The sequence below is a fragment of the Lichenostomus cassidix genome, chromosome Z (genome assembly GCF_008360975.1).
Source record: "Lichenostomus cassidix isolate B80296 chromosome Z, HeHo_3.0, whole genome shotgun sequence".
Taxonomy (NCBI): domain Eukaryota; kingdom Metazoa; phylum Chordata; class Aves; order Passeriformes; family Meliphagidae; genus Lichenostomus; species Lichenostomus cassidix.
The window spans coordinates 71,715,296-71,728,161 of NC_139511.1; the positions used below are offsets into that span (position 1 = coordinate 71,715,296).

The 12,866-nt window shown below is 43.9% G+C and overlaps 1 protein-coding gene across 4 annotated transcripts in view; it reads left to right on the plus strand.

The window, feature by feature from the left end:
• Positions 1-12,866, plus strand: part of SETBP1 (SET binding protein 1) — a 269,168-nt gene that overhangs the window by 181,073 nt on the left and 75,229 nt on the right. For all 4 annotated transcript variants that reach the window (XM_085043350.1, XM_085043351.1, XM_085043352.1 and 1 more), the window contains one exon: positions 4,357-7,822. In XM_085043350.1, the coding sequence (XP_084899476.1) occupies positions 4,357-7,822 (3,466 nt within the window). The remainder of the gene's footprint in view (positions 1-4,356; positions 7,823-12,866) is intronic.

Here is a 12,866-nt window from a genome sequence, read left to right on the forward strand (position 1 = left end):
GAATGATTTAAAGAGGGGGCGTTGTAGTATTAACTTTGATTTGCAAGCCAGATTCTTGACAAGCTTTATGTGTATTACCTCCTCAAAAAGGTGCATTTGGAGCAGGGGGGAACCATCCTTTAAAGCACTCAGATTTTTTTTCAGGTGTTGGGTTTCTCTAAATGTATATTTTATAATAATTATATTTTTTAAAAATTTTGTTCTTTTTTAATTGGAATTTTTAATAATTATTGTTTTTATTTTACTAGTCCCTTGATTTTGTTGCTGTCATCTCCTCCCACTTTTTGCATTTGGATTGGAAGCAGCATGTGGGTTTAGATGGAAGCTCAGTTAAGGGAACGAAGAGAGGGACTGAAACATCCAGTAGTTAAATTAAAAGAGTCCCTGAGGGATGGATTCTGCTGCTGGGTACTGCTGTCAGAGTAGGGTGCTGCCCCTCATGGGACTGGCACAGTCTCATCTCCTCAGCTGCGAGGGCTGCACGCCAGAATAAAACTGTTATGGGGAGTAATCACATCTGCAGGTTGTACAGGACCAGAGGGACAGGTGTGAACACACAGCATAAAACCTCCCCTTGTCCATGACTAGTGATCACCAGCATATGGGGTCTGACCTGCTCACAGGTCCACCCACCACTGCCAAAGCTGAGGCCTGAAGCTCATGAGTTTGTCATTCAAATAATATTCTGTTAATAAGAGGATTCAAATTTTATTCTTATAGTGTAAGGTTTAGCATGTGCTGGATCAGGTTGCTCAAGCCTCTTTGCAGTTACAAAAGCTGTCATCTTCTCCATGTGTATTTTATTTTCTTTGAAGGGAAGATGGGATTATTAACCTACTAGAAACATCCAGTAAACTGCATATGAAGAGAAATATTGACCAAGTGTGCTGAGTTATAGTAATACTACATGGATTAATTTACACTTCTGCTTCCACAAAATAAGAAGGAGTAGACCCTCAGTGCAGAATAGTAGGCTGTGGAAGAAAATCCCATTTAATGAAAGGGCAAATGACAAGCAGCGGCCAGTGCTGAAATTTGAAGCATTTTTAGGGTCTCATAAACCAAAAAGTAAACAAAGATAAATCCTTCTGTTCTCATGAAAAAATCCCACTGTTCTTGATGCTGGCCTCAGCTGGCTGCCATAGGAACTCTATTCACGTCAACAGCTCCTTGCAAAGACCTATGGAGCTGGAGTATATTGCACACTTACCGACAAAGAAAGTAAAGAATTTGGGTGAAAGCCATCAAGATACAGGTTTCTCAAGATTACCTCACCATCCTGATAACTCTGGCATCCTCTGTCAGCTCAGCAGAGTCTGGGCTGAGCTGAGCTGGGGCTCATTGTTCTTGGGATGGTGCTCACCCAGCAGGGAGAATTGAAACCTAAAGATTAGGGCCAATGGGATCAGACAGCAACCCTGATGGATACATGGGGAATAGAATACACTTGGCTGCATTGCTTTCAACTGATTTAATAATTCTTTAGAGTAAACAGTCCTCACATATCCACTGCAGCCACTGAAACCCAACCTGCTGCATCCAAACGATCTCTAGTCACTGTGCTGCAGAAGAATTATTTTTGGGTGGTATGGATGTGTCTGGCAAGGTAGAGCCAATAAATGTTACGCTGGAAGAAGTTTCATGAGGAGACCCAGCAGACTGTAATGTGCTTGAGCAGATATATAGTTCTGACATGCCACTTAGGAAATGGAGTCCCCTGATCCTGCAGACTGGTTGGTTTTTGAAGGCCTGTTGAAATTGGAGTGCTTATCTGTGTGATTAAATGCCTCCAGAGTTGGCACCTTTGATGACATAGGCATATCTTTCTCATGAATTTTAAGATGGATGTGGTGGTGGCCTGTGCTGCTGGAGCAATGACAGGGCTATCATTAGGGATGTGGTGGGAGTTGCATCATCACTATATAATGTGCAGGCCAAGGAAATGAGGCTGGAGGAGCCAAGCCATATATCAGCATTCATCGCTGATCTATAGCTGGCCTCTCCATTCTGAGCCCTTATTAACAGCCTTAAAATACAGATCAGAGATTATTGCTCTTTCTGGACTGTGGATCTCTGTGTGTATGATAGACATGGAGGGACCAGGGTGTTGCCAGCATGTGACATTTTTGTTCCCTGCTGTAACCCTCTTTCTTATCTTTTTTTTTTTCTCCTTTTCCAAATGAAATTTTTCAGGTCATTTAGTTTCACAGCTCAGCACTTGGGAAGTAACGTGGGTGTAAGGAGCTGCTTTGGCTGCAGCTAGCAGGCTGGGATCTGTTCAGAAAAGCCTGGCCCTGCCTCCCTGTGGGTCCTGGGGCCCTTGAGAAGCCTCAACCCAGCATTTCCAGGTCTTCTCCACATTACACATCGTGGTACCTTGGGAAGATGAAGTTTTATGGGAGGCTGGGGTGGAGGGCAGCCCTCTCCCCCAGGGACATCACCAGGGGATTGCCCACCCATCTCCTCATGCCAGGACACACACCCTTGTGGCTGGGCAGCAGGAGAAGCCCAAATGGCCCAGAAAAAATGGATCTCAGGAGCTTTGGGATCAGTTCAGAATAATGGAAATAAAACAAGCTGTAAAACTCCCGTGCTGGTGCTGCTGGTTTCCCCTCCCTGGACTCATCCCAAGATGTGGGCGTGGGTGGGCTCCCTTTTCTGAAGGAGGGCATCAGCGTGGGTTGTGTCTGCTGTGCGCCGCAGGGCTTGTGTGTGGGAGGCCACTGTGAGGAAGAGGAGGAGAAGGATTCATTCCCCAAGGGCTGTTTATGCTTTCGGCTCTTTTCTCAGGCTGAAGAAGCCGGGTTTTGCTCACCCACGACATCTGCAGCTCCACCGCAGCTGCATGCTTTCGTTCTCTTACTCCACAATTCCTGGAAATCTCTGTTTTCCCTGAGCATGGCTGGTCCATGTGCATGACAGCTGAACTATCCACAGGATTTAAGAGTCCCTGATTGCTGCTAAGACAATGGACCAGGACAACTTCAGCGTTATTGCCTATTCAAGGAAAGACACATGTCCATTTTTATATGGGTGTGAAAGATAGCTCAGCATCAATTTGTCAATAACGTGCATGTTTAGTGGTCACTAAATAATGCACCATGGGCTTGGGGTTGTCTAGTCCATTTCAAAGCTCTTTGAAGTTGCTCAGAACTGGGGACACCTCATTTTCCAACTCAGAGCCATCTTATGCCCTTTCTCCTGCTTGCCTCAAAATTTCTGTTGCAAACACCCCAAATGGAGATCTAGTGGGCTACTGATAGAAACCTAATTGTATCAGGGTGTTTGCAGGAACACAAAACACGGTAGCAGCTATTTTCTGCTGTTCTTTCCTTGGTTTTGTTTTTATTTTAAGTCTGAACATTTATTTCACATTCACAACAGTGTCAGTAGTTTGTACACCTAGCACTGCGAGCAGTTGTACAGTCGGACCCAGAATTTTACAAAATAAAAGCTGCAAAATAAAAAAAGAAAAAGAAAACCCAGAACAACCAAAGAAAGTAAAAAACAAATAGATCCTTTTGCTTTAAAAGGAAAAAGTTACAGCTGTAGTAAACAAAATTTTTTTAGCTGGAGGCCCACCAAGAGAAAAACAGTAGAGTTTCTTTTCTCTGTAAGAGTCTTCAGCACAATTCTGCCCTTGCTGTAACCTCTGTGGCTTGAAGAGCTCCTGTCAGATTAGAAATCATGTTGAAAATATCTCTCACCAACATTGCAAATAGCAGAGTTTTAAAATGGAAAGGGAGTAATGCAAATCTTGAACCTGCCAAGTGTGCCTCACACAGTTGACGCTGTGCATATGATTTTAAGCACTAAGTATGCGGGGATGACTTCCATGTGGAAATTCAAGTAAATCTTAGCAGAATCTGCCTTCATAGGGAAGTGGACCCATGGGTTTTCCTCTTGTTTGTTACAACTTCCAAAATAATTTTTCAGTTTTCTTGTTTACAGTAATGAGTTTAATTGCTGCTGTTGAGCCTCAAGTTCTGTGAGCGATTATTTTTCAGGAAAAAGACATTCTCACCAGGAGGTTGAGTTGCACCATTCATCCATTGAAAGGGAATACTTCAATTGTGTTTTAAATTAAAAATCAATAGAATATGTTCCCTTAGCAATTTTGCATTTATAGAAATATTTCCACTGTTTTTAGAGTAGGGAAAACAAACAAAACTTGTTTACAGTGCATGAAATCTAAATGCAAATTTGGCTCAAGTATAGGAAGACTTTTTAAGTGTTCCTAACCCTTGCAAGGGTATTGTTATTATTCACTGCATAAATAAAGAGCTGCAACCCGTGTTTATGAATGGACTGATAAACTAATTTTTTTTCCCTCTTTTATTTTCTGCACCCTTCCAGGTTTATGACAGGCCACAAAAACATTCTGCTCTGCACTATGATCCAGGCCTCCAACAAGACTTCACCAGTGACACCTTAAAATCAAAGCACCAGCAGAAAAGTAGCAACCAGCACCACATTGACTGGTCAGCGAGCTCCGACACTGGATCTGCTTCTCAGAGTTGCTTCATCAACACAGAGCCCAGTAGAGAAGCAGTTAGTGCCACCAAGGTCTCTGCTCTGGAGCCAGGCGTGTCCTACAGCAAATCCCAAGCCAAGAAGTCGTGCAGCAGCAGCACGTGGGGTCAGCTGTCGGTCAGTAGTAAAGAGCTGGCGATTTGCAGCGCTGTCCCATCACCCAACGGCATCAGCACGGCCGTCCAGCCGAGCAGCACCTCCGACTGCAATGGGCTTTTGCCTCTTGGGGATCAAGAGGGAGGTGTGCAGCTGGAGGCCCCCGATCAGCCCGCTGGAAGTACGAAGAAGAAGTCCAGCAAAAAGGACTTGATGAGCCAAACCATCCAAACCACGGACATGGAGTGGGTAAAGAGTGCTCAGAAAGCATTTGACAGCAAATCCCATGATAGCATGGATGGGAAAAAGGAGTCTTACTCGATGGACAGCATGTTGGATACATCACCCTCAAAGCAGAATCCCATTTCTGCTGGCAGTTGTGAAAGTGACACCAATCACGTACGAATTACTATCCCAATAAAGTCTCAGACGACAGATGCATCTGGCCACAAAAGGAAGAAGAGGCAATCCATAAAATCCTCCATAGAGAAAACTATCCAGGAGAAAAGCCTGCCTTCTGTGCTTGCTTTGAGCGGTGAAATGGCAAACAGGACCAGCTCTCAGCCAGAGACAAGTAAAAAAGATCTTCGAGCCACAAAGCCAGGGAAAGTGATTGAAAATGAGTCCCCTTTAGCAGCTATTGACAGTGGTGTGTTCACGGACAAAGCATCCCCCAACAGTGCTGCCCGGCTCAGAAAACCTCTAGCTGTGACATCCTCTCTCCTACCCACCAATCTTTCCACAGCTGGCAAATTACCTGATGTCCAGCACCCCAAACATGCAGCTAAGCGTCGATGGACCTGCAGCAAACCTAAATCTATTATTCGGGAGACCTCCCTGACGACATCTGAGAAGCTGATGGTGGAGCCTCCTTCAGCCTATCCCATCACACCATCCAGCCCTCTGTACACCAATACAGACAGTCTTACTGTGATCACACCTGTCAAGAAAAAAAGAGGACGACCAAAGAAACAGCCTTTGCTCACTGTTGAAACCATTCACGAGGGAACCTCCACCAGCCCAGTGAGTCCAATCAATCGTGAATTTCCAGGAACAAAGAAAAGGAAGAGGAGAAGGAATCTGGCCAAGTTTGCCCAGATGGTTCCAGGAGAGGACAAGTCCATCAGTGAACTCAAATTTCACAAAAAGGTCGGGAAACTTGGAGTCTTGGATAAGAAGACCATCAAGACTATTAATAAAATGAAAACCCTCAAGAGGAAGAACATTCTCAATCAGATCTTGTCCTCCTGCTCCAGCAGCATAGCTCTGAAAGCGAAAGTCCAGCCACCATCTAGTGCTGGGCCAACCACCATTGATGCCAGACTAGGGAAGCAGATCAATGTCAGCAAGAGGGGAACTATCTACATTGGTAAAAAACGGGGCAGAAAGCCAAGGGCAGAGCTGCAGCCTCAGCCAGAAGAACCTAAGACAGCCATCAAGCACTCAAGGCCTGTTTCCAGCCAGCCAGAAAACCCAGCAGTGCCTTCCAACCTGCAGTCACTTGTGGCATCGTCACCAGCAGCTATTCATCCGCTTTCAACACAATTAGTGGGGATTAACGGCAACCTCAGCCCTGCAAGCACTGAAACTAATTTTTCAGAGTTAAAAACTATGCCAAATCTTCAACCTATCAGTGCTCTTCCTACAAAAACCCAGAAAGGAATGCACAGTGGAACTTGGAAGCTGTCTCCACCCAGGCTAATGGCTAATTCACCTTCTCACCTCTGTGAAATAGGTTCTCTGAAAGAAGTCACACTGTCACCAGTGAGCGAGTCTCACAGCGAGGAAACCATACCGAGCGACAGTGGGATAGGTACAGACAACAACAGCACCTCTGACCAAGCCGAGAAAAGCTCAGAATCCCGCCGGAGATACTCCTTTGATTTCTGCACCCTGGACAATCCAGAGGCTATCCCATCTGACACCAGCACAAAGAACAGGCATGGTCACCGGCAGAAGCATCTCATTGTGGATAACTTTCTCTCTCATGAGAGTATTAAAAAGCCAAAGCACAAGAGGAAAAGGAAAAGCCTGCAGAACAGAGATGACCTCCAGTTTCTGGCAGACCTTGAGGAACTCATCAATAAGTTTCAAGTGTTCAGGATTTCCCATAGAAGTTATACATTTTATCATGAAAATCCATATCCCAGCATCTTCAGGATTAATTTTGATCACTACTACCCTGTGCCATATATCCAGTATGACCCATTGCTCTATCTTCGCAGGACCTCTGATATGAAGTCTAAGAAGAAGCGTGGTAGACCTGCCAAAACCAATGACACCATGACAAAGGTGCCTTTTTTACAAGGGTTCGGTTACCCTATTCCCAGTGGGAGTTACTATGCACCCTATGGAATGCCTTACACATCAATGCCTATGATGAATCTTGGTTACTACGGTCAGTATCCAGCTCCTTTGTACCTGTCTCACACGCTCGGAGCGGCTTCCCCATTTATGAGACCTACCGTGCCCCCACCCCAATTCCATGCAAGCTCTCATATGAAGATGTCCACCACTGCCAAACACAAAGCAAAACACGGAGTGCACCTACAAACCCCTGTGGGAATGGGCCTTGGAGATATGCAGTCCTCTTTGGCTCCTCCAAAGGTTGGAGGAACAAGCCTTTCGAGTGGCCGACTTCACAAAAGGAAACACAAACATAAGCACAAGCATAAGGATGAGCGGATACTGGGGACACACGAAGATCTGAGTGGTCTCTTTGCCAGCAAGTCCACTGGCTTCTCCAGCCACACCATCAACGAGAGGCTGAGCGGCTCAGACAAAGACCTCTCCTTGCTCAATGAGAAGAGCAAGCATAAGGAGAAGCAGAAGCACCAGCATTGTGAAACCGGGCACAAAGGCTCAAAGAGTAACTTTGAAGTGGACACGCTGTCTACGCTGTCACTTTCTGATGCCCAGCAGTGGTCACAGAGTAAAGATAAAAGTGACTCAAGCAGTGATCCCATTGACTCTTGCACAAAGAGATACTCTGGTAATACTGAGAGTAATGGAAGGTCAGAGTCCCTGGACATGTTTGGTGAAATGAATTCCTCAAGTGAGAAGCGGGACAATGATGCAAGTGGGAATAAAAGAAGAAGTTTTGAAGGCTTTGGAACTTACAGGGAAAAGGACATTCAGCCCTTCAAGACAAATAGGAAGGACAGAAGTACTTTTGATTCTTCAGCCTCTTCAGGTAAGCTTTGTTTTACTCTATCTTACCTTACTGCTCTTGAATTTCAATGCTGAACAAAGGGGGACTCACCATTTACAGCAAATACATTTTTGAGTTGATAATTTATCTGGCTTTTGTTACTGATTGTCATTCTTCATCCAACCTTAGTGGAGAGCAGCAAGAAAGTTGGCCACATCTTAAGCCCAAAGCTTTAAAATCTTCAAGTTGTTACACAGCACTTTTATAAATATTTGTCCTGCCTTCACCTGTCTCTCATGGCTTGTTGCACTTCTTCAAAAAATCTCACTGTTGCATTCTGCAGCAGCAGTAACTGTAGTACCTGTTGGCAAGGTGGGCATCCCTCTGGTCAGTACATGGTCAAAGTTACTGTCCAGCCTTTGGGAGGAGAGCAGAGAGTCTCTGCTCTGGCCCATAAAGTGACCAAAACCAATTTGTTTATGGGATGCATCAGACGTGTGGGAAGTTGTGAAGCTGTGTCAGTGTCCCATTAATGTGGTCTACTGTAGGTGAGAGGCACCCACCATGGTGATGTCTGGGCAGAATCTATGGAGATCCTAGGTACAATCCTAGAGCAAATCTGTCATTTCCAGTCAGCAGGTGTCATGTAAAATAATTATCCTGAGCATTAAGCAGCTGTGGGAAAGGACCAGTGTCATGGAAACAATAAACCCTCCCTCACCAATTGACTCTGAAGAGTTTTAGATCTCACGACTGGGAAATGTAAGCTGGGTAGATGAAGAGGCAGGAAGCTCCTTTCGGCTGCTAAGGACATCTGTTCCTCTCCTGCAGTGTGGGGAGAAAGGGAATCTGAATCTTGTCTGAGAGACTGAATTGTACTTTACAATAGGGAGCTGCTTTTGTGATGACACAGAGGCAGGTGTTTTTCTGCATTATAAATGAATTTAGCTTGGGAGCAAGCCCAGTGCTCCTACACCATCAGATATTTATCACAAAGCAGATTTCACACTTAGTTCTGGAAAAGGGTGAGCTTTGCTGAACCAGCCAGTGGTGGATGAGATTCTGATGTGCTAAAAAAGAGCTTCCAAGAAAAGTAGTTAGTAGCCTTCATAATTAAAAGAGAATTAACTGAGAACACAGAGGGAGCAGAGAATTTGTATAACCCGCCAATGTAAGGCTCTAAAATTTTTTACTGACTTGTAACTGATCAAGTTCCAAAGACTGTTCATGCTTAAGCCACCTAAACATTTCCAATTCCTTCACCAAGACCAGGATCTGGACTAGAGTAGTGAAAAGCAGTCTGAAATGACAGATTACCCCACGAAAACATTCCTGTTCATGATATCATGTTATATTAGATCAGTTGTGACACCAAAAACTGATGCATCCAAAAATATGGGAAAAGAGACTGAAATCAGTCTCTGAACATCAGAGTTGCAATATGCTTGACAAAGAATAAAAGTATTCTCCACCAAGTGATGCAGTGTCTGTTTCATTAAGGAAGTTGTGTCCAGGCACAGAGGATTAAAAGTCTTCAAAATGTTTAATGAGTTTATTTTTCTTTTTTTTTTTTATGAAAGTTAACAGTTTTCACAGTTTCATAACAGCCTTTGCATTTGTAGCCTTTTTTGCTTTTAGAACAGAAGATGTTTGCTAAATCTGTAATTTTGAATTTAATATATTTCACTAAGGCATAGCAAACTGTCAAAATTCCCAACACTGTTGAACTCAAATGAATTTCCAAAGTAGAGGCATGAGCCCCACCAGGCTGACTTGAAGATGGAATTAGTAAAGAAAAAGTCTATTTCATGTTATTTCCCTTCAGTTTATTCTCCAGTGATGATAAATGTATGAGATGGTGGGCTAGAACTTGCAGTAGAAACTCCATTAGATTTGCAGTTCAAACTTTTTGAACTGGTTCTCAGTTAAACTGAAATTATTGTTTTTATTTATTTTTGCTTTTCATGATTACAGCTGCACAGCATTCCCCATGACCTAATCCATCAAATCACAGATTATTAATTTATTTCTTCATTGTCATGCTATTATTTAGATGGAAAAATCATCAGCAGTTAGCTAAGCAGAGCCAGATAACCAGAGCCATACCTTGCACTACAAGGAAAAATACTAAAACTAAACAGCTCTGCCAAGAAAGGCCTGGAGCCAAGACTGCTCATTAAAGCCTAGGAACATCTGTCTGCTTATGACTGCCTAAGATCTCAGTGCAGCTTTTTTTCCTCTCTGCCTTTGACCTTCACTGGGATTCCCAGCAGAGGTCTGCACTTGAGTCTAGCCATAACTATTCAACCAGTTCCCACAGAGGGAGGATTACACTCTTCCATGATAACCTTGACCTTCTTCGTCCTAACTCACCTTGCATTTCCCTGAGGAGGTTAAACAGGGATTGACTAATCAGAAAAATAAAAGGTAAAAGAAAAAAAAAACCAAAAGCCTTATGAGAGCATATCTTTCTGTCCCAGGAGGCAACTTCTATAGCTTGATTGCTCTCTCAGTATTTGTCATCTTTCACAAGTTAAAAATAATATATAACAGAGATAAGAGGAGACATCCTGAATATTCAGATGAAAGCTGAAAATAGATTTATATCACAATTTCAGCATTATCTTTACTGCATGGACATTTTGGTGTGCTCAGTAATGCCGTTTGCAACTTCACTGCAAGCTGCTGGAGATAAAATATATAGCAAAACCTACCCACACTCAGTGAATATATCAGTGATGAGAGGGATGAGAGACCCATTTATTGTTCCTTGGTGTTTGAGCAGTGCAGTTTGTTTCAGTGTGGTGTACAGCTGCAGGTACCATTACGTTGTTGTTCATTTATGTTTCTGTCTATGTTATAACAGCACTTAGCCATTTCTGAGAAGTTTGGTGCTCCTTGGTGATAGCTAGTGGTCCTGTGCATGGTAGAAGACAGTCCTGTTGTACAATCTTGAAGCCTAGGCATGATTTTATCCAGAAAGATACAGGACATGGAAAAGTTTTCCTTCTTACATTTTGGAGAAGCTGTTGCAGTGCTGGCGCAAGAAATGTGCCTGGCACAGGTTGCCCAGAGAAATTATGGATGTCCCATTCCTGGAAGTGTTCATGGACTAGGTTGGGGGTTGAGTAGTTAGGCTACAAGTGGAAGTTGTCCCAGGAGGTTTGGAAATACATGTCCTTTAAAGGTCCCTTCCAACCAAACTATCCCACGATTCTGTGATTCTATGTAGAAATCTGTGCCCAAGGGGAAGGGTCCCATTGAGGGAGTGTCACCAGTCAGTTTGATTGGTCACAACCAAAGTCCTTTGCTTGTTCTGCATCACCCTGGACTATCACTGGCTATTCTTTAGTGGAGACCTTGTGAGGTTTGACTCTGTTTGCATCTCTTAGGACCACTTGGGGTTAAATGTGCAGTGTTACTGCATATGGCTAATTTCCCTGTGGCCTGACTGTTTCCACACCATTGTTCTGGGGAAGCTGGTGTCCCTTCCATAATAACATGTTAATAACTCTTCCCACCCACCCCTCGTGACCTGTTGCTTCCTGAAGCCTTTTTCTGAAATTGCTATTTTTGCCAAATTTCTTGTGCTCATCTAACCCTCCTGCATTTAGAAAGACTAATTAATCAAAACTAATTAAGCACTGCTTTTCTATTTAGCTGAAGAGTATTCCAGTGTCATCAGCCCAGCCTACAGGCAATAATACAGCAGAAAATGTTTCACATCCTTCCTTGCCACAGACATGATGTCACTTAGGCACATCCTAGATGGAGCTGTCAAGTCATATGCATCAAGCAGTGGCTCAGTTTGATGCCTAAAACGGAGCCTGAAACAGAGGCCAGGACAAAGTTAGGAGAGTAAAAGGTGGACAAATTTATTAAAGGCCTTCTAGGTGCATTCAGGGCAAACAAAGCTGCTTAGTGTGGCTGCACTCAAAAATGGACACCAGGTCACGAGCTCTTCACCTGTTGTAAGTTCTGTCATATGAGCACGTTGGGCCTCAATTCTCCCATCACCCCCTTAGGTGATGGTGTCAGCCACCCCAGGCCTGCTCCCTCCCAGTTCACTGTTGTTTACATATTTTGGGGCTCTAGGGTAGCGAATATGTCCTTGGATTTCCATGCAGAGCAATTGTTTTGGCTAAAGGTGCTGAGAACAGAGGTGTTAGCATTTTATATGAAGCCTAGAACTACACCAAAACTACAGATACACGAAGAAATAAACCCTAAAAATTCATAATGCATCAAGTTGACTCCCTCCTTGCACTCCCCACAGCCAGAGACACACCTCACACACTTGCAAAACCGTCTTGGAGTCCCTCTGGCACTGTGTGACCTGAGGCACTTTGCACAGCTGGATGGCTGAGCCTTTCAGCTGCTCTCCAGGAGTTGCTAAAGCCCCAGGTGAGGGACCCAGGGAGAGGTCACAGATTGGTGCTGCAGCTGGGCTGGGGAGACTGAGAGTAGAGCACTGTTTTAAAGAGGCCCTCGTGGCAAACTCCACATCTTGTCTCATGTCTGCCTGTTTCTCCTTCATACACGGTGCTGGAGAAGAGATTTCCATTGCTGATGGGCAGTTGCAATGCCATAGCTTGTGCCTTGGAAAAAACCAGGGCTGGTTGCCTCTTCCCTTTTTCCTTAGGTGGAATAATGACAAAAAGCACATTTAACCTTTAAGGTGCAAAGAGAAGACTGCAATTTGCATGTACAGCCTGTCAGGTTATGTCCTAGTTACAATCACTGCAGGCCAGGCTGTAGCTAGAGGTGAAGCAGAGGTTGAGAGTTGCTATAAGCAGGACTGCATTTCTGCTTTTCTTTGTGGTAAGACTAATCAAGGTCTACCTTACTGTCACAGTCTTTCTGCCTCCTGGTTTTTTTTTAAATGATGATTACATAAACAAAGATTGCCTTGCTTGCGTATTGGACATCATGGCTCAAAGATCAGCTAGGAAGTACATTGATTTTATTAGATACGGCACAGACACCATGCACAGTAAACTTACAGGAATATAAAGTTAACCATGTGCAGCTATTAGGAAAGCAGGTAATCATCAGTCTCTGAATGCTGGATAGTTAGCATGACAAA